The sequence below is a fragment of the Vipera ursinii genome (assembly GCF_947247035.1).
Source record: "Vipera ursinii genome assembly, chromosome: 6".
NCBI lineage: Eukaryota > Metazoa > Chordata > Lepidosauria > Squamata > Viperidae > Vipera > Vipera ursinii.
Window position 1 is genome coordinate 69,024,424 of NC_139515.1, and position 19,891 is coordinate 69,044,314.

Sequence of the window (19,891 nt, forward strand, 5' to 3'; positions counted from 1 at the left end):
CTGAGTCCATTACCGGGACCAGAGTTTTAGTCTTCTGAGCTTTTGGAAGACCCATTTCACTTGGTCACCACCATGCTATCTAAATAATAATAATAAATTACACGTTTCCTTGAGCAAAAACTCTCAGCTGAAACCCTTCTGCTTATGAATAGTATATACTTCCATTTCTTTTTTTTTTTTTTTTTTTTTTATTGAAAAGTTTTATAAAATACAATTTTCCCTTAACAACCCCCCTTCCCCCTCCCTCCTCCCCTCCCTACCTCCCCCCTACCTCCCCCCCTCCCCCTCTCCCTCCTCCCTCCCCTACCTCCCCCCCTCTAATTCCCCTCCTCCCCCCTCCCCCCCCCCCCGACTTCCCAGAGCAAAATACAAGGTATATATCTAAAAGGCAATCATAAACAATCATATTCTAACAATTATAAACTCTAAAATCCATCACTCTCTAGCTTATATAAGGTAAACCAATCCTTAATAATACTAAATATATATAAAAAACTAAAATAAAAGAAAACTAACATTATTCCCATCTATGTTCTTCCACAATTCACTATTACCTAGACATACTCTCATTTACACATCACAAACACCTATCCCTGTTAACCTCTCTAACCAAAATAGGCTATAATAAATAGCTCTTACCCAATTTAACCCACATTAAGCCAAAAAACTTTCTTCCTCTTCCTCTATAGTAAGTTATCCATTAATTCCAAATTAGAAAAAAAATCTGTTACCACACATAGTATCCCAAAACCTTTAAGAACACAACTACCACTTAACTATAAATGTATTGTGGAAGTTCCATAGATTTCTACTGGTCTTATTTTTTAGTCTTTTTTGAACGTTTTAAGGCAGCACGCGTCACCCTCTGTTCTCTAAGATCATCCAAAAGAGTTGCAGCTTGATCTCCTCCTGCACCCTTCTCGTCCATCTGTCCATCTTCATCCTCTTGACATTCTCCTTCTCCAGATCCCTCTGCAGCTTCCAAAAGTGTTGATGGGGTTAGTTTCAAAACATTGTTGTAAAAATCGTGCGCTTGCTTCACATTACTCAAACAGTACCTTTTGCCATCATACATGAAGCTCAACCCATCTGGAATCTCCCATCTGAACCTTATATCTCTTTGCTTAAGCTCTTGCACCAGGAATATAAAATCCTTCCTTCTCTTTAAAATCTTTGGAGGAATTTCTTTTAGAACCAAAACTTGTTGGCCAGCAATCATAACTTTAGTATCATAGGCAGCTTGTATAACTTCATCTCTAATTTCCCTTTTTACAAAATAAACCACCACATCTCTAGGCAACTTTCTCTGTTTAGCAATCCACGAATTCACACGAAACACTTTGTCCATACCTTGTTTTAATTCAGATGCTGGATGGTTCAATACCCCCTCAAAAGCCTCAGAAACCAACTGCTTTAAATCTTCCTTAATATTCTCTTTTAGGCCTCTAATTCTCACAGCAAACTGCATCTGGTAAAATTGGGCCAAACTCTGTTCACTGTCCATTTTGTCTTTTAAATCTTCCAATTCCAATACTTTTGCTTCTAATAAAACATTCTTTTGAATTAAGTCTTGCACTTGATCATCCAGCATCTCCACACATTTAGCAACTTTTTGCACAGAGGACAAAATGTCTACCTTCATCTCTCTAAGTTTCTGCTCCATCCTTTCTTCCATTCTCTGCTCCAATTTCTCCAATTTCTCCTCCATCTGTAGAAATTTAACACCTATTGACTCCAAAATTAACTGGGTATGTTTTTCCAAATCCTTCGATGTCAGTACATCAGGAGAATGCAACGCCTGCAGTAATGATTGTTGTTGCACCGGAGAATTTCCAGCACTCCGAAAAGCTCTAGGGGGAGGTTTAGCCGCCATCTTTTACTTACAATTGTGACGCACTTTCACTTTAAGTTTTAAGCAAAGTCCATCAAGCTTGAGAGTAAAACAAAATAATCCTCTTCATCTCTTTATCTTTCCTTCTTGCACTGCTCTGCCTGCTTTTTTCCTTTCATAGTCTCTCCTTCAAGCAGGGATGGTCGCAGACGACTGGCTCTGCTCCATGAAATCCGGAGCAGAGACGCTGGTCAGCTGGGAGCAGCCCAGGCTACGGGGGAGTTCAAACCTTCAGCCGCCCAAGCTCCAAGCTCAGGCGGCCCCGGGGAACTCTACCCCTACCTGGGGGCTCACCCCCTCCTCTTCTCCCGAGGAGGGGGCTTCAATTTCGCCCGAACAGCTGATCGGCGCTGTTTCGGGCGAAAGAACAACAGCTGAGCCGCGGGCAGCCCGGGAGGGCTGTCTCCGTCGCCGCGGAGCCACCGGAAGTATATACTTCCATTTCAAAGAGCCACCAAATAATTCTACAAAAACATTAAAATACTTTAATGTTTCACTGAGTAGTCTACATACCTAAAAGAGGAGATCCACCATCATAGGCAGGAGGTTCCCAGGTCATAATACACCAGTCTTCTCCTATCTCAATCACATTGGGTGCCTCTGGGGGATCAGGAATATCTGTTGCAATTAGAAGTTTTAAGTTGTTAGAGTTTTACTGGAAAAACAAATATTTTTGTTCATTTCAGACAAAATTACTTATAGCTATATTGGAGCAAACATCCAGACTCACTTTAAAAAAATACAAGTCACTTACATTACAGAATTTAAATTAACCACAAATAAGCTAAATCCCATTGGTTATAATAGACTGGATCTAAGACATATTTGGCTGGGATTTCACATCAGATTTTAATCAGACAAATAATGTTTAATGAAATGTTACAAACGTTATAATCTAAACCAGTGTTTCTCAACTCACCAACTTAAAAATGTATGGATTTCAACTCCCAGAGTTCCCCATCCAGAAATTTTGGGAGTTGAAGTCCACACAACTTAACGTTGCTGAGGTTTCCAGGCTGAAATCTTTGCTGAATTAGAAAGAAATTCACTGGGGAAAAATCACTTAGAGTCCTATTTTATCTCAGAGCTGTTGAAAAGCTAAGGCAACATTATTTAAAATGATTGAAAATACGGTAAAATGTGTTTTGTTGCAGAACTAAGTCATTGGGTCAATTTTCATGCTGGTTAGGAATTACAGGAGTTTGTAGTCCCAATGCTTTTAGAAAAAGCTGAAATAGGAAAGATCATTGGTGCTACTTCATACAAAAGCCTTGCATTTCATTGACTTACCAACTACTTTGACATTGATGTGAGCTGAGTCTTCTCCAGCTTCATTCTTCAGCGTTATTCTGTAAGCACCTGAATCATCTTTTTCAGCTGAATCAATCACCAAACAACTGCTGTCTGGATAATTCTCTGCCCGTATTCTGGATGCAGAATCCATGATCCACTGTCAATCATTTTGCAAAAGGGAATAGGGTAGGGGGAGAAAAATAGTTTTACATAGAAACCACCAGAGGATCAACAATCAGAATTTATTTAGGATAAATAATATGGAAATTGCACAAATGTAGCAAGGAATTTATCAAATACTCCATGGACACATTCTTGATACCTAAAACTTTGTGCTTACTTTAAATTTTTTTTAAAAATTCTTTAAAATCAGAATGAGAGGCTGGCATGCCATAAAGCAAAGCACTATGCCACCAAGACATTTTTATGTTTAAAGGCTAGCTGTGGCTTAACATGTGCCCTCAAGGCTTTCTTAGAAAAATTAAAAGTACATGATTACAATTTAGTCTTGGAAGCATATCTATTTATTGAGAAAGTGAAAAAAAATCACTTGAACTAATAAAGGAAAACTGGGAGAGCAGTAATTCTACCAGTTTACATTTTGATAAATGGTTATTTTACAAGACATATTCCACTGTGCCCGATGGCCCAGTCACATATATTATAATTATTATTATTCCCTCTTGAAAAATACTTGCATCCTTAAAAATTATCTCCCCACTCTAGCATTCAGGAATCTCTGATACTGCATGCTAATGTCTAGCAATATTTCTCAGTTGTACTGGTAGTCCTCATTTACTGACCACAATTGGACTGACAATTCAGTCATTAAATGAAGTGGTCACTAAGTGAAACTGCAATTGTAATCATGATCTGACTTCAGCATTACTTGACTTTACAGACCTGTGATGGTTATAAATGCCATGATTGGTTGCAAGATTATTTTTGCATCATGGTTATAACAGCGAAGAGTTGCTAAATGAGGCAGTTCCTACCTGCATTTTCTTGTGCGTGTTTTCAAAACATTTAGGAAACAATGGTCTAGCAATTAAGAGGGACAGTGGACAGAGTTATCCACTATCATGGTAAAAGAAAGCATGCCAGTGATGATGCTGCAGTTGAAGCTCTGCCTGTTTTTTATGCATCACACATTAAAAAAAAAGAGATGTGAACCTTGGATTTTTGATCACACCATTGCAGCGGCCATCTTGGCTTTTTTGAATATAGCCTGTGGACATACTTGATCATAGGCTTAAATTCACAGAAAGAATTTAAAGCATGTTGATTTATTTTTAACATTGTTCTAATTTTACCAGTTGTCTAGTGTGCAGCAGCAGCCAAAAAAGCTAATACAATCCTGGGTTGTATAAACAGAGGCATAGAATCAAGATCATGCAAGGTATTAGTACCGCTTTATAAAACCCTAGTAAGACCACACCTGGAATACTGGTTACCATATCACAAAAAAGATGTTGAGAGTTTGGAAAAAATTCAGAGAAGAGCAACTAAGATGATCAAAGGCCTGGAGACTAAAACATACGAAGAACGATTGTGGGACTTGGGTTTATCTAGTCTAAAGAAAAGAAGAAATAGGGGAGACATGATAGCAGTATTCCAGTATTTGAGGGGCTGCTATAAAGAAGAGGGGGTCATGTTATTCACCAAAGCACCAGAGGGAAGGACGAGAAACAATGGTTGGAAACTGATCAAAGGGAGAAGCAACCTGGGATTAAGGAGAAACTTCCTGACATTGAGGACAATTAACCAGTGGAATAGCTTGCCCCCAGAAATCGTGGGCGCTCCATCACTGGAGATTTTTAAAAAGAGGCTAGACAGTCACTTGTCTGAGATGGTATAGGTCAGGGGTGTCAAACTCAATTTCATTGAGGGCCACATCAGCATTGTGGTTGCCCTCAGGGGGCCGGGTGGGTGTGGCTAAAGTGCGTATGGCCTACTGGGTGGGCGTGGCCAGCTCTACATCATTGGCATCAAGGGTGCCTATGGGGGCCTGGGCAGGAGTGGGACAGATCTGGGGGTCTCTGGCAGAAGGAGGGTCTCTGGGCCAGGGCCAAGGCAGCGGGGGCTGTTCCCTCACTGTTTCCAGGATGGCTTTGGGAGCCACATGAAACCACTTCACGGGCCGGATCCGGCACCTTGTATTTGACATGTCTGGTATAGGTTCTCCTGCTTGAGCAGGGGGCTGGACTAGAAGGTCTCCAAGGTCCCTTCCAGCTCTATTCTATTCTATTTATGTTCCTAGTGCAGACATGTCAAACACAAGGCCCGGGGGCCAGATCCAGCCCGTGAAGTGGTTTCATGCAGCCCGCAAAGCCATCCTGGAAACAATGAGGGAATGGCCCCCACTGCCTTGGCCCTGGCCCAGAGACCCTCCTTCTGCCAGAGACCCTCAGATCTGTCCCACTCCTGCCCAGGCCCCCATAGGCACCCTTGATGCGAACGATGTAGAGCTGGCCACGCCCACCCAGTAGGCCATACACACTTTAGCCACGCCCACCCAGTAGGCCACGCCCACCCTGGCCATAGCCCCCTGGCCCCCTGAGGGGAACCGCAATGCTGATGTGGCCCTCAATGAAATTGAGTTTGACAGCCCTGTCCTAGTGGAATAGCCCATCATGCTTGTAAGTTGTGATGGTTGTAAAACGGGACACCGTGTGACTGACCTGATTTTAATGACCTTTTTGCAATGGTTGTTAAGTGAATTAATTGTTTGCTAAGGGCCAGTTCTGCTGAAGTAAAAATGTTGTAAAATGTGATCATGTGACCACAGGCACTGCAAATGGCCATAAATGCAGTACACTTGCTAAGCGCCCAACATGTGGTCACATGATTGTGGTGATGTGTGTGGCCATCAGAACTTCAGAACCAGATCGTATGTACCCCTTGGGAGGTCCATCATAACTTCAGGTCGCTAACCAATTGGTTGTAAGTTGAGGAGTACTTGTATACTACTGTTTGTCATGTCCTGAGGATACCAATTGTCCTTTCTATCCTTTGTCTTTTCTGGATACCTGTGATATTTTATGAATGGTTCCTAATATACTTAATTATCTGATAGCAGGTTGTTAGATGTGATTGCAACTCCAGCAGCTCATAACCCCTCCTGAGTTTAGTTCAGATACATGGTACTTATTGGTGCAAGAGATTCTGAGTACTTTCATGCCATTACATATTTTATTACAACTTATTTAAAAGATTGGACTTCAGATGTATTTGTTTAGATTTACAATTTTACCTTCTCTCCTCTGCTCCACATGATCTTTGGTGGAGGCTCCCCAGAAACAGGGATTTCAAGACGTAATTTTGTTCCCGCGACAACTGTTACCGTGTTATCATCACCAAGGCCTTCAAGGTGAAGCTTAGGAGGATCTGCAAAACCAAGATACTGAGGAAATTCCATGATAAGAAAAACATCTCAAAATTTGAATGTGTGATAGAAGAAACATTTACATCTCGGAATGGAGAAACCTCTTCGTATATACAAAGCCAGAGTTCATATAATGCTGAAGAAGAGTTTTGGGAGTCAAGCTAAAAATCCCTAATCTTCCTGGGGAAAACAAAGCACTAGCTCAGTTATATAGTATCAAATTTAGCAACCATCCTCTGCCCAAAGACACTTTTCCAGGAAAACTGAATTATCAACTCAGCCATAAAACATTTAGAAGGCAAGCAATGATGAAATGTTACCAGAATGTTCTAGAAATGTTACCAGAAAGCAAACATAGACATTGAGAAGTACAAACAGTCTGATTAACCCTGTAACATTAACTGCTTAAAAAGAAACTATGTATTCGAATTACTGGGGTTTTTTTGTTCTTTCAATCCCCCCCCCTTGTCTTTACAGTTCTGCTCAGTTATCTCATAGTTACAATGCAACCCTAACACTGACTTCATTAGATACCATACATGATGTGCTACAGCCACGTCATACTGCTATTTCTAATTATGTGCACACCCTAATTTGTATATAATCCTACACCTTTTGAGACATGTTTATTTCCAGCACTGCCAATAAACTAATTTATGCTTTGACATAATTGTGTCCTAGTCTCTGGTTCAAACATATCCCTGGAAAAATTCTCCTATAATATAGAACATAGACTTTCTCATAATACCACTGAAATACCTGGCAACGTCTAGTTGTTATTGTTATAATTTATTTCTTGGATTAATATTTAATATTTCAGAGTAAATGTCTAATGCATGGTTCCATCTAGATTCTTCTTCCTGCCTCAGACAGCCTGGCAATTTTGATATTATACCAGAAATGGGAAAAATGGAGGATTCTCCAAATCCCACTAGAGCAATTTATTCATACTCATAGATAAATAGCTGCATGTATACTATGGAACATGAATAATTTGAATTATGTTTGTGGGCAAGATACCCCTTCATGGATTACTGCCTTGTCATGGCAAAGGGGCTTGCATAATTCAATGAAGCTATGAGCTATGCCGTGCAGGGCCACCCAAGACAGAAAGGTCATAGCCGAGAGTTCTGACAAAACGTGATCCACTGGAGAAGGAAATGGCAACCCACTCCAGTATCTTCGCCATGATCACCTATGGACAGTACCAAAAGGCAAAACAATATGACGCTGGAAGACGAGCCCCTCAGGTCGGAAGGCGTCCAATATGCTACTGGGGAAGAGCTGAGGGCTAGTACTAGTAGCACCAGAAAGAATGAAGCGACTGGGCCAAAGCCGAAAGGACGCTCAGCTGTGGATGTGTCTGGTGGTGAAAGGAAAGTCCGATGCTGTAAAGACTTTTTCTCCATAGGAACCTGGAATGTAAGATCCATGAATCAAGGCAAGCTGGACGTGGTCAAACAAGAGATGACAAGACTGAACATCGACATCTTAGGTATCAGCGAACTAAAATGGACAGGAATAGGTGAATTTAATTCAGATGACCATCAGGTATACTACTGACTGTGGCTCAGACCATGAGCTTCTCATTGCAAAGTTTAGACTTAAACTGAAGAAAGTAGGGAAAAGTGCTAGGCCACTCAGGTATGAATTAAATCATATCCCTGTTGAATATACAGCAGAGGTGACAAATAGATTTAAGGAATTAGATCTGATAGACAGAGTGCCTGAAGAACTATGGACAGAGGTTCGCAACATTGTACAACAGGTAGCAACCAAAACCATCCCAAAGAAAAAGAAATGCAAGAAAGCAAAATGGCTGTCTGAGGAAGCTTTGCAAATAGCTGAGGAAAGGAGGGAAGCGAAAGGCAAGGGAGAAAAAGAAAGATACGCCCAATTGAGTGCAGAATTCCAGAGAATAGCTAGAAGAGATAAGAATGCCTTCTTAAATGAACAATACAAAGAAATAGAAGAAAACAATAGAATAGGGAGGACCAGAGATCTTTTCAAGAAAATTAGAGAGATGAAGGGAACGTTTAATGCAAAAATGGACATGATAAAGGACCAAAATGGCAGGGACCTAACAGAGGCAAAAGAGATTAAGAAGAGGTGGCAAAATTACACAGAAGAACTATACAAGAATGAGCTTAACATCCCTGATAATCACAATGAGGTGGTCACTGACCTTGAGCCAGACATCCTAGAATGTGAAGTGAAGTGGGCCTTAGAAAAGCTGAGCAACAACAAAGCTAGTGGAGATGACAGTATTCCAGCTGAGCTATTCAAAATCTTAAAAGACAATGCGGTAAAAGTGCTACACTCAATTTGCCAGCAAATTTGGAACAGTGGCCACAGGACTGGAAAAGATCAGTTTACATTCCAATTCCAAAGAAAGGCAGTGCCAAAGAATGTTCAAACTATCGCACCATTGCACTCATTTCCCATGCTAGTAAAGTTATGCTTAAAATCCTACAAGCTAGACTCCAGCAGTATGTGAATCGAGAACTACCAGAAGTACAGGCAGGATTTCGAAGAGGCAGAGGAACTAGAGATCAAATTGCCAACATACACTGGATCATGGAGAAAGCTAGAGAGTTCCAGAAAAACATCTACTTCTGCTTCATTGGCTATGCTAAAGCCTTTGATTGTGTGAATCATAACAAACTCTGGCAAGTTCTTAAAGAGATGGGCGTACCAGACCATCTTATTTGTCTCTTGAGAAACCTATATGCGGGCCAAGAAGCAACAGTGAGAACTGGACACGGAACCACTGATTGGTTCAAAATTGGGAAAGGAGTTCGGCAAGGCTGTGTACTGTCGCCCTGCCTATTTAACTTATAGGGCTTGATGAATCAAAAGATTGCCAGAAGAAATATCAACAACCTAAGATATGCAGATGATACCACTCTAATGGCAGAAAGTGAAGAAAAACTAAAGAGCCTCTTGCTGCGGGTGAAGAAGGAGAGTGCAAAACTTGGGTTGAAACTTAACATTAAGAAAACCAAGATCATGGCATCCGGCCCTCTCAATTCCTGGCAAATAGATGGGGAAGAAATGGAGGTAGTGACAGATTTTATTTTCCTGGGCTCCAAGATCACTGCAGATGGGGACTGTAGCCAAGAAATTAAAAGACGCTTGCTCCTTGGGAGGAAAGCCATGGCAATTCTAGACAGCACACTAAAAAGCAGAGATATCACCCTGTCAACAAAAGTGAATATAGTCAAGGCTATGGTCTTCCCAGTTGCAATGTATGGCAGTGAAAGTTGGACCATAAAAAAGGCTGAGCGCCAAAGAATTGGGGCCTTTGAACTGTGGTGCTGGAGAAGACTCCTGCGAGTCCCTTGGACTGCAAGGCAATCAAACCGGTCAGTCCTAGAGGAGATCAACCCTGACTGCTCTTTAGAAGGCCAGATCCTGAAGCTAAAACTCAAATACTTTGGCCACCTAATGAGAAGGAAGGACTCACTGGAGAAGAGCCTAATGCTGGGAAAGGTTGAGGGCAAGAGAAGAAGGGGACGACAGAGAATGAGGTGGCTGGATGGAGTCACTGAAGCAGTAGGTGTGAGCTTAAATGGACTCCAGAAGATGGTAGAGGACAGGAAGGCCTGGAGGAACATTGTCCATAGGGTCGCAATGGGTCAGACACGACTTCGCAGCTAACAACAACAACAACAACAACAACAACAAGATATCTCTGAGGCATCCTGTGGGAGATAGCTGACCTCTTAACAAATTTTTAAAAAGACAAGTCCAACCAATGACTGAAACTAAAAAGCATAATAAATTGCCACCTGGGCTGGAGTTGAAAGGAAATTAAAAGAAGCAACCAGGTATGTTCTCCTAGGGCGAGAAGCCTGGAAAAGTACATTTACTGCATATGTTCAGCTTTTTTTCCCCTTTCCAAAACTGCCAGAAATAAAAAGGAAAAGGAAAAGTACTTTATCAGGAGAATTGTGTTGTCACTCTGCAAAGACAATTGCATAGCCTCTGTGATATGATGCACTTTGGGAGGCAAAGTATAGCCTTGAGTGATGTGAAGTGAAGCAATGTAACACTTTCACTTCTTTCGCTTTAGAAGGAAGAGAGTATTGCATCATAACAGTGCTTCAAAGAAATCCTTTGCACAAACTTTCATCACGGTGAAGTTTCTTCTTAATAGATATAGTATATTATCTATATGGGGCATGACATTATTAATACTGTGACTTATGATTATTAGTAACCACATCAATATTTATTTAATGTGATAGCAGTTATGGAAGTGTACAATCCAGACCTTTAATGTTTTCTTCATGATTCATTCCAGTCCAGATCAACATCTACTAGACCATTTCCTACAATATTTAAAACACTAGTTTACTGTAGAAATGGCCAACAAAATCACTACAAATTATGTAAAGGTAAAGGTTCCCCTGCACATGCGTGCTAGTCGTTTCCAACTCTAGGGGCTGGTGCTCATCTCTGTTTCAAAGCCGAAGAGCCAGCGCTTGTCCGAGGACATCTCCATGGACATGTGGCCAACATGACTAGACACCAAAGGCGCACGGAACGCTGTTACCTTCCCACCGTAGTGGTCCCTATTTTTCTGCTTGCATTTTTATGTGCTTTCGAACTGCTAGGTTGGCAGAAGCTGGGACGAGTAACAGGCGCTCACTCTGTTACGCGGCGCTCATGATTCGACCTGCCAAACTGCCGACCTTCTGATCGACAAGCTCAGCTTCCTAACCCACTGAGCCACTGTGTCCCATAGAATTCCATAAGGCTGAAATGCAAGAAACAGACTGGAAACTCTGGCTATTGCCTGGGAATTTTGAAGTTGCAATCCTAACACAGCAAGATAGTTCCAAAGCTCAGTTGGCTTTACTAGGTCACTCCAGAACATCCAATGATCAGTCCATTTTAGGAACATCATATCACTTCTGTGCACTTGTCTTATTACCGGTCTATAAAAACATGACAGAGCCAAAAAAGAGAGAAACATAGGAATTACCTATAATATGAACTTTGCAAGGGATGTTGACATTGTAGGCATCTGGAACAAACATGTATTCACCATCATCCTCCACAAGTGAGCTATCAATAATTAACCGATGGATTCTGTAAAAAAAATCAAGATAGGAAACCAAAATAAATATCCTTATTCCTACATGGCCAGATAACTACAAGGGATAGAGGGCCCCACCCTGGAGAAACGGGGTGATGGTGAAAGCAAAAGGACAGTTAAACTGGAAAGATCATCTGCATGATCCTCTCTGAGCTTGATTGTTAATCTAGAAAAAAATAATAGAGGAGACTGCATTCACATAATTGTCTTTCCTCTATTACACTTTCTCACAAGCCTGTTATTAATTTGTGTAGAACCTACAATACATTTTATTGTTGTGAAAAGGTAAGGCAACTGAAAAGCTCAGCTTTTCAAAAGCTTTTTGATCTATGGCAAATTCAGCATATCAAGCATTTCTATTGTGTGCAAATTGCAGTATTAGGTAAGCCCCAAATGAAAAAATGAGCTTGAAATGTGTACAGGTACAATGGCACTGAAAAATGTGACTTATGAACGTTTTTCACAGTTACGACCCTTGCAGGTCATGTGATCAAAATTCAGGCTCTTGACAACTGGATTATAGTTATATATTACATTCCATTGGTTGCAGTGTCCCAGGGTCATGTAATCACTTTTGCAACCTTCTAACATACAGAGTCAATGTGGAAGCCCAGTTCATTTAACAACTGGGTTACTAACTTATCAACTGCAGTGATTCACTTAACAACTGTGGCAAGAAAAAGTTGTAAAATGGGCCAAACCCCACTTAACAAATGTCTCACTTAACAACAGAAATTTTGGGCTCAATTGTGGTTGTAAGTTGAGGATTTCCTGTATACATTTTTTTAAAAAAATAAGCAGGTATTGCAAAAATTTGCATAGAAACTTTATTTGAATATTGAATCTTGAGTTAAAGAGGGAGCTAGATAACATTTTGCAGAAAAAGGATGGTGGTGAAGGGTTTATTAATGTAGTCCTAGATATGTTTAATTAGAAATAAAGCTCAGTGATTTTAATAGTACATATTCCCATGTAAATTGGTCCTTGTATCTATTTATCATTATTACTGCAGCTTTCACAAAATAAATGCACTGGAGCTAAAGATGGGGGAAGAAATTCATTTTGTTCATATTTTATACTGTACAAAAGTACATATATATTCATAAAACAACATACAAAAGTGCTAATATTGACAATTATTTGCAAAACAAGGTTGAAGTAAGCAAAATTGCAAAGAAAATTGCACATATCTGGAGATATGCAGACCAAAATACAGTTTTTAGGATGAATATTATTAAAAAAGGGTTCTCAACCATAATGAACTAAACTTGAGATATTTACAGGAACAAATATCTGAACTTCATATATTTACAAATGGAGCTGCAAAATTCTCTATTTTGGCAACAGAGTTTTCTAATGCTCCCTGGAATCTTCTGATTTTCTCCCAGCTGTTTTGGAGGTTGTTCAACAGGTTCTGGAGGTGATTATTCTGAAGTGGCTCCAGGCATAGTTCAGCCCAACATAGTTTCCCAGATCTGGGGAAGAGCCACACAGAAAACAAGGGACTCTTCCGAGAATGAGCAAGTTGGCACATAGCAGGTGAAAACCGGAATATCAGGGTCATACGAGAACATTCTGTTACTTTTGCACACAAAGAGATTTTTGCCAACTTTATCTGAAGCATAAATGGAACGATTTGGAAGAATAATCATTAGGACAAGCCATATCCCAAAATGATTTTTCCCCCCTGAAATCCTGCTTCAATTTCCCAAATATTTTTGGGAAAATCCACTGTTTTTACTATCATTATTTCTCCTGGTCTAAGTTACAAGCTTACCTTCCTTTGTGATATAATTTGATGCGATCACTGGGCTGGAGCAGCTGCCCGTTTTTGTACCACTTTCCTTCTACATATTCAGAAATCTCACACTTCAAAGAGATCTCTTTGCCGAGCCGGACAGTCTGATCTTCCAGTGGACGCAATATCTTCAGTGGCCTCACTTAAGAAATGAGGAATGAGAGACTGCTAGACTTGTTTTATTATGGGATATTTGTTCAGTGACACCAGACTAGATCACATACTTACACGTCTAGACTATAGCTAGGAACACAGGATGGGCCTGGTGTGTGTGGTGCCCTGCTGGCCACCTCATTCTGAAGTGTCAAAAGTGTCAATTGACAAAAGTGTCGATTGTAAATGTGGACAAAAAGGACTGCATATGCGATGGACACTTGCATAGATTTGGAAATTCTAATATTTATTCCTGTATCTAATTTTGAAATCACCCATCTTTCCCACAGAAGGACTTTGGGCAGTGTAGAAATAAGATCTTAGAACCTAAAAATGGTATATAAACTTTAAAAACAGGCAAGCGTGATTAAAATGTTAAAAGTTAGTTAAAAGGCAGAGGGAGGACTTTCAGGATGCTAACCAGCCTCATGGCTGCATTCCCCAGGCAAGGCCGCAGAACTATGTTTTTCACCTTTTCCAAAAGGCCAGGAGATTTGGGGCCTGTCTCACCTAAGGGAGGGAGAATGAGGACGGGAGCAATGGCAGAGAAAGATCTCTTCCTGAACCTTGCCAGTCAGAATTCTTTAGCTAATATGCATCTACAGCTTACCAACTTTTTAACACGCTGATATGAGATGAGATATTATTCTGTAAATATAAAAAATCCCTTTGATGTAAACATGACCCAGAATATAATATTTATTTATTTTTTATTTTTTATTTTATTTTAATCCCATTTATATCCCGCCCTTCTCCGAAGACTCAGGGCGGCTTACAATTTAAGCACAAACCAATGTGCTTAGCAATAGCCTTCATTCTATGTATATGCCTGCTTATTAGGGCTTTCGCCCCCCGGCATTATTACAAAGTCAGCTTATTGCCCCCAACAATCTGGGTCCTCATTTTATCTACCTCGAAAGGATGGAAGGCTGAGTCAACCTTGAGCCTGGTGGGACTCGAACCTGCACTAATTGCAGACAGCTGGTGTTACTTAAGGAGGCATTAGCCCACTGCTCCACCAAGGCTCCTATTTGATGTAATAGGTTATCTGCTCTGTCGGGTTATGTTTAAGGCACTGGGCTAAAAAGTGGGAGATCATAGGTTCAAGTCCCACTTTAGCCATGAAAGCCAGCTGTAAGATCTTGGGCCATCATTCTCTCTCAGCTCATCACATCTCACAGTGTTATTGTTGTGGGTAAACTAGGAGGAGGAAGATGTGTTGGATATGGTCACTGCCTTGAGTTATTTGTAGAAATAATAAAGGTGGGATATAATAAATAAAATAAAAATAAAAATAAGGCAGTCTATTTGATAGCACCTTGTCATTAAGCCTTTTAAGGCCAACAGATTGGGGGCTTCCGTATCTCAGGAGGCATGGGATTCCAAAATTTTTTTTGGGGGGGGGGCAGCCATTGAGAAGATAAAGCATTAAATCTCCAATTCCCTTAATGCACCCTCCCTCAGAATCATGGGATAGGCCATACGTGGACAGAAAAGATTCTCCTTAGGTATCTAGGCACCAAGCATAGAGGAATTTAAAAGTAATAATCAATATGTTAAATTGAACTCAGAACCAATGTTGGCCTGCAGTACAAATGTTAGATTATTTAATCTGCTATTGATATGTCAACAGACAGGCCATCACATTTTGGATCAACTAAAGGTACCAACTCATCTTCAAACCAGTCAAAGTCTATCTGTGAGGTGACAAGGGCATGCTAGTATAATTTTTTTTTAAAAAAAGGATTCCTACTAATAAGCTAGAAATAAAATCTTCACTCACAACCAACGGTAAGTTTGGCAGCTGATTGTCCTCCAGTTGTCATCGCTGAGTATGTTGCATTGTCAGCTTTTGTTGCTTCTTCAATAATCAAAGTGTGCTTTTTACCCTCGACTTTAACTTTATATCTTGATTTACTATCAAGGGGCAACTCCACGCCATTCTTAAACCTGATGAACAATAACAACATCCCCAAATGATATACATTAACTTCTAAAATGTGATATACATTAACTTACTAAAAAAAGGGCTCAAAATCTTTATTTGATTGAAAAAAGCCATCTTTTAAATGAACAAAAATGAAACAAAAAAAGAAGAAGAAAAGATTGGTATATGAGACAAACAAAAAGGGATAGAAGGAAATCTTCTTGATCAGGTAGGATCAGAATAGATCAGGAAAGTTGTATAAGGTTGCAGAATTTAGCTTAGTTTTGTTTTTTTAAGGCCAAACACACCATCAGCTATGACTGTGATCAAAGAACGGCGAGCGGGTAACTGCATGCATATACAAAGTTGCATGGCTTTGACTTATGTAGCACCATCTTACTTTTTTTTTATCCCCTCTGCAGATGCCAGAGAAGAAGTGTGAATTGTCCAGTGCTTGTCCAAGGATGTCTCCGTGGTCGTGGCCAGCATGACTAGATGCCAAAGGCGCACGGAACGTTGTTACCTTCCCACCGTAGTGGTCCCTATTTTTCTACTTGCATTTTTACGTGCTTTCGAACTGCTAGGTTGGCAGAAGCTGGGACGAGTAACAGGCGCTCACTCTTTTACGCGGCACTCGGGATTCAACCTGCCAAACTGCCGACCTTCTGATCGACAAGCTCAGTGTCTTAACCCACTGAGCCACCGTGTCCCTTCTTTACTGCTGCATAATTCCATGTACATTTTGGCTCTTTTGTTCTAGTTTAGAAAACATTAGTCTCAGGACAGTTTCCATTTGTTTTCATTCTGTCTCGTATGCTTTTGTGAAAGGTTATCAAGGCCTTGCATTGTTTGTCATCTTTAGTGACTTCCGTTTAGCAAGCATTAAAAAGCCTTTTTATTTTTCAGCAAATGTGTTTGGTTCATAAGGACTGAATTCAGCTAAAGAGTGATAATCAAATTCAGGTAAAAGAAATGGGAGTGAACTTAGGTGTGACTGTCTTGATTAGTTACCACTAGCCTTAGTGAATTCAGGTTTAAACTATTTCTGAAAGAATGAGGTAATTGGCCTACCATTTCACATTTGCATCATCTTCAGACACTTCAACTGATAATTCTATTCTGTCACCAATATAACCATTGGTGTCTTCCAGGCCTTTTGTCACTATTATTGGAGGCTCTGAAGGAAGAAAAAAAATCATGAACAAAGGATCACAAAGACTCATTTTTAAAACAAACAAACAAACAAACAAACAAACAAACAAACAAACAAACAAACAAAGAAGCCATCTCTGATATTAGGTGATTTTTCATGCTATAGCTTTCTTTGAATCAGAGAGACCAAGTTCCTCCATACCATCTGGAAAAATGAAGTTCTCAGGAATTTCAGAGGCACGTCAGGCATTAAATTTTAGGGTTATATATACACTTTGATCCATTTTGCATTGGATTCCAAGATTCCCCTCCACCCACCCATTCAACTGCCAATGGGGTTGGGGTTTTTTATTGTTATTTTAATATTTGTATTTACTGTTTTAGTGGGCATATATTTAATTCTTTTTTTAACTTTTGTAACTTTGTATTTTTTATTCTTGCCCTGTTCACCGCCCTGAGTCCTTCGGGAGAAGGGCGGTATATAAATATTATTAAATAAATAAATAAATAAATAATAGTGGAACTCTGCAGAGATATATTGGATCCTCCATCTTTAGATCTTATTGAAAGGTTCCCATTTGCCCGCAAAATGAGGGTGGTTGTTAAACGGGGATAAAATTGAGTTTAAATTGTCTGTGTTTAATCTGAAATCTAATGCATACGCATTTATTAAATTGAGATTTGACTCTATTAAAGAAATGGAGAGAAGCTTTGAAATAACAATAGTGATTCGTTACTGTACCTCTAACAAACAATTCAGTAGAGCATTTCTCATCTCCAGCTGTGACATGATAACGGGCATCATCTGTCAGCGAGCAGTTATTGATAAATAAGATTCGCTCATTACCTTTGTGTTCAAATATGTATCTATGAGAAAATGGCAGATTAACAAATTTGGAATTATTAGTAATTATTCTTCTACCTTCAGATCCTTAGTGTGTACTTCACTGTAAAGTGATTGATGCAACAGGAGGCATTCAAAAGACTTATCTAATTAGGTCACTGTGTCTGACATGCAGGTTTCTTTTTTAAACTGTAGATAGATAGGCTATGTACAATTATAGTAGCAATTTGGAGGTGGGTATATTTAGCCCTTTCCTTCTTGCTGTAGTCTTGACAACAATGAGGGATTTTCCCCCAAACAAAAATGATTCCCTTGTTCTCTCTTCTCCAGTGGATGTTTTTTGTACTAAATTCCTCCACTTCCACATGTCCGGTGCTTTTTTAGGATTTGGGTCCAAGATTGATGCAAAGATAGATTTAACATTTGGCCCTAAAACTTTCTATGGTGTGGGGAAACATGCAGTGCAAATGCAAAGTTCTGAACACAACAGTCACTGAAACCTTAGCTCAGGAAAGATGGAAATAAACGTAACAGGAGCCTAGTTCCATTCCTGCACTCTTGACATATTTTCAAAAGTACAATAATAGCTGGGGCAAAGGAGCCAACATTTCTGGTAGGCCATATGGCTCCTGGGGTACGTAACGGGATATGATGCCTTTCACCTTAAGGTCACTGGTTCACATTTGTTTCAGGTCAATAATGACCAAAGCTCATTGCCATCTTGCAGCTGCTCAATAGTTTGGAGTTGGTGAATTCAGGTTAGTTAGTTCTTAAGAGAAGTCCTGGGCTTTGGAAAAGAAAGCATTGAAAGAGATGCAGACTGTATTTTGTAAGTCAAAACTCTTTCACACTTGGGTCAGAAAGTTAAAGGATTTGGTGGAAGACTATACCTTATGCCACCTTTAAACTAATATTAAACACTGAACTAAAGGGTTCTAGTCACTCAATTTCTCAGAGGTCCTATTAACTAGCTCATCTTGCTTCCTTGCTTCCTTTCTCCTTCTATATTTCATTGCTAATGAACTGTGATGGAGAGAGTTTCCACAAGAACAAGGACCTATTGCAGTGATCCTCACTGAATTTTTAAAGGCAGAGCTAATCTTATTGGTTCAGCAGAATTCACCCCAGCCCAATACTTATGCTGAAAACAATCAACATACCACAGAATATGATGCAAATGTTACAATTCTCTAGAAGCATTTACCATGGAGAGGGAAGAATACAACATGTAGATTTAGTCTCAAGATAGAGGCAGCCATGATTTAACAGGTTATTGACATGTTTTGCTACTAATCATTTCTCAGTTCTAATGATATGATCAGGGTCATTATTCTCCTACTGGCCATCTGTGATTGCTGCAGGCATACCCTCTCTGTCTGGGCACCCTTGAGCAGAACCATTCTTCTTTTGGCAGGAGAAGAATCTGGTTCTTTCTAATCAGGCTCTCCCCTTGCACCAAAGAGCAATTGATCCTCACTTCTGCCACCCCTGGCAGACTGAGCTGGTGATCCTCGGGCATTGAGGGCTGGCAAAGAAGCACTGGGGGTGGCAGCAGTTTTTAGTTCTAAGTTCACAGAATTCTTAATTTAGTTTTTTAATGAGTTCTCTGATCACATGAAGCAATCTAAAGGACTATGGTGCTGACAATTAAGAAATTGCTTTTCTGCATTTAAGTTTTTCCCTTTTCTTATCAGCCTCCCAACTCCTAAGAACAAGAGATGTGTGGCAAGAGAAGATAGAGAAATAGAAATCTTGGGAAACTGCTCTTTAGCTGTTAGTTCTCTAATCAACTGGCAGCTAAAGAGCTGCTTCTTCCCACCTTCTCTCACCAGTCTGAGTATGGGATGATGAGAAAGGGGGCATTTTTAACGCATGTCTAATGGTCTTCGGGAAGATCACTAGACATATGTTCAAAACAAGTAAACAATAGCCCAGTTTCAAATATTGCATGTGAGAAGAAGTACTGCAGGATGAAGCTTGGAGGCTCTTTAGCTTCAGCCAATGCGACTCTACCTTACTTTCAAATATCAGATAATTAATTTAAATGTATCCAGAGAAGACCACTGGATATATGTCAATATTCTTCAAACTGACTTGACTTCTCCCTGGTCTAGTGGTGGAAAAGGCTATAAAGTGGCTGCAAGTGTTTATTATATTAATTACATTCAATTATTACTTCACTGGTGTACTAAAAAAAGAGGTGGGATAGATTTTATAGGTGCCTTTGCTTCTTTTGAATTGTATCTTCCTGTTTAATTTTCTTTCTATAGAAACAATGAATAGGTTGCATAGGATTCTCAAATCATTTGTTCAGCCACCAAAGCCCTAGGCACCAGAGATTGTT

At 40.0% G+C, this 19,891-nt stretch overlaps 1 protein-coding gene across 4 annotated transcripts in view; it reads right to left on the reverse strand.

Moving 5' to 3' along the window:
* Nucleotides 1-19,891, reverse strand: part of MYBPC1 (myosin binding protein C1) — a 110,978-nt gene that overhangs the window by 36,638 nt on the left and 54,449 nt on the right. For all 4 annotated transcript variants that reach the window (XM_083366016.1, XM_083366017.1, XM_083366015.1 and 1 more), the window contains 8 exons: nt 17,446-17,570; nt 16,623-16,728; nt 15,408-15,574; nt 13,451-13,613; nt 11,560-11,666; nt 6,438-6,571; nt 3,182-3,341; nt 2,405-2,509 (listed from right to left, as the gene is read on the reverse strand). In XM_083366016.1, coding sequence (XP_083222142.1) covers nt 2,405-2,509; nt 3,182-3,341; nt 6,438-6,571; nt 11,560-11,666; nt 13,451-13,613; nt 15,408-15,574; nt 16,623-16,728; nt 17,446-17,570 — 1,067 coding nt within the window. The remainder of the gene's footprint in view (nt 1-2,404; nt 2,510-3,181; nt 3,342-6,437; nt 6,572-11,559; nt 11,667-13,450; nt 13,614-15,407; nt 15,575-16,622; nt 16,729-17,445; nt 17,571-19,891) is intronic.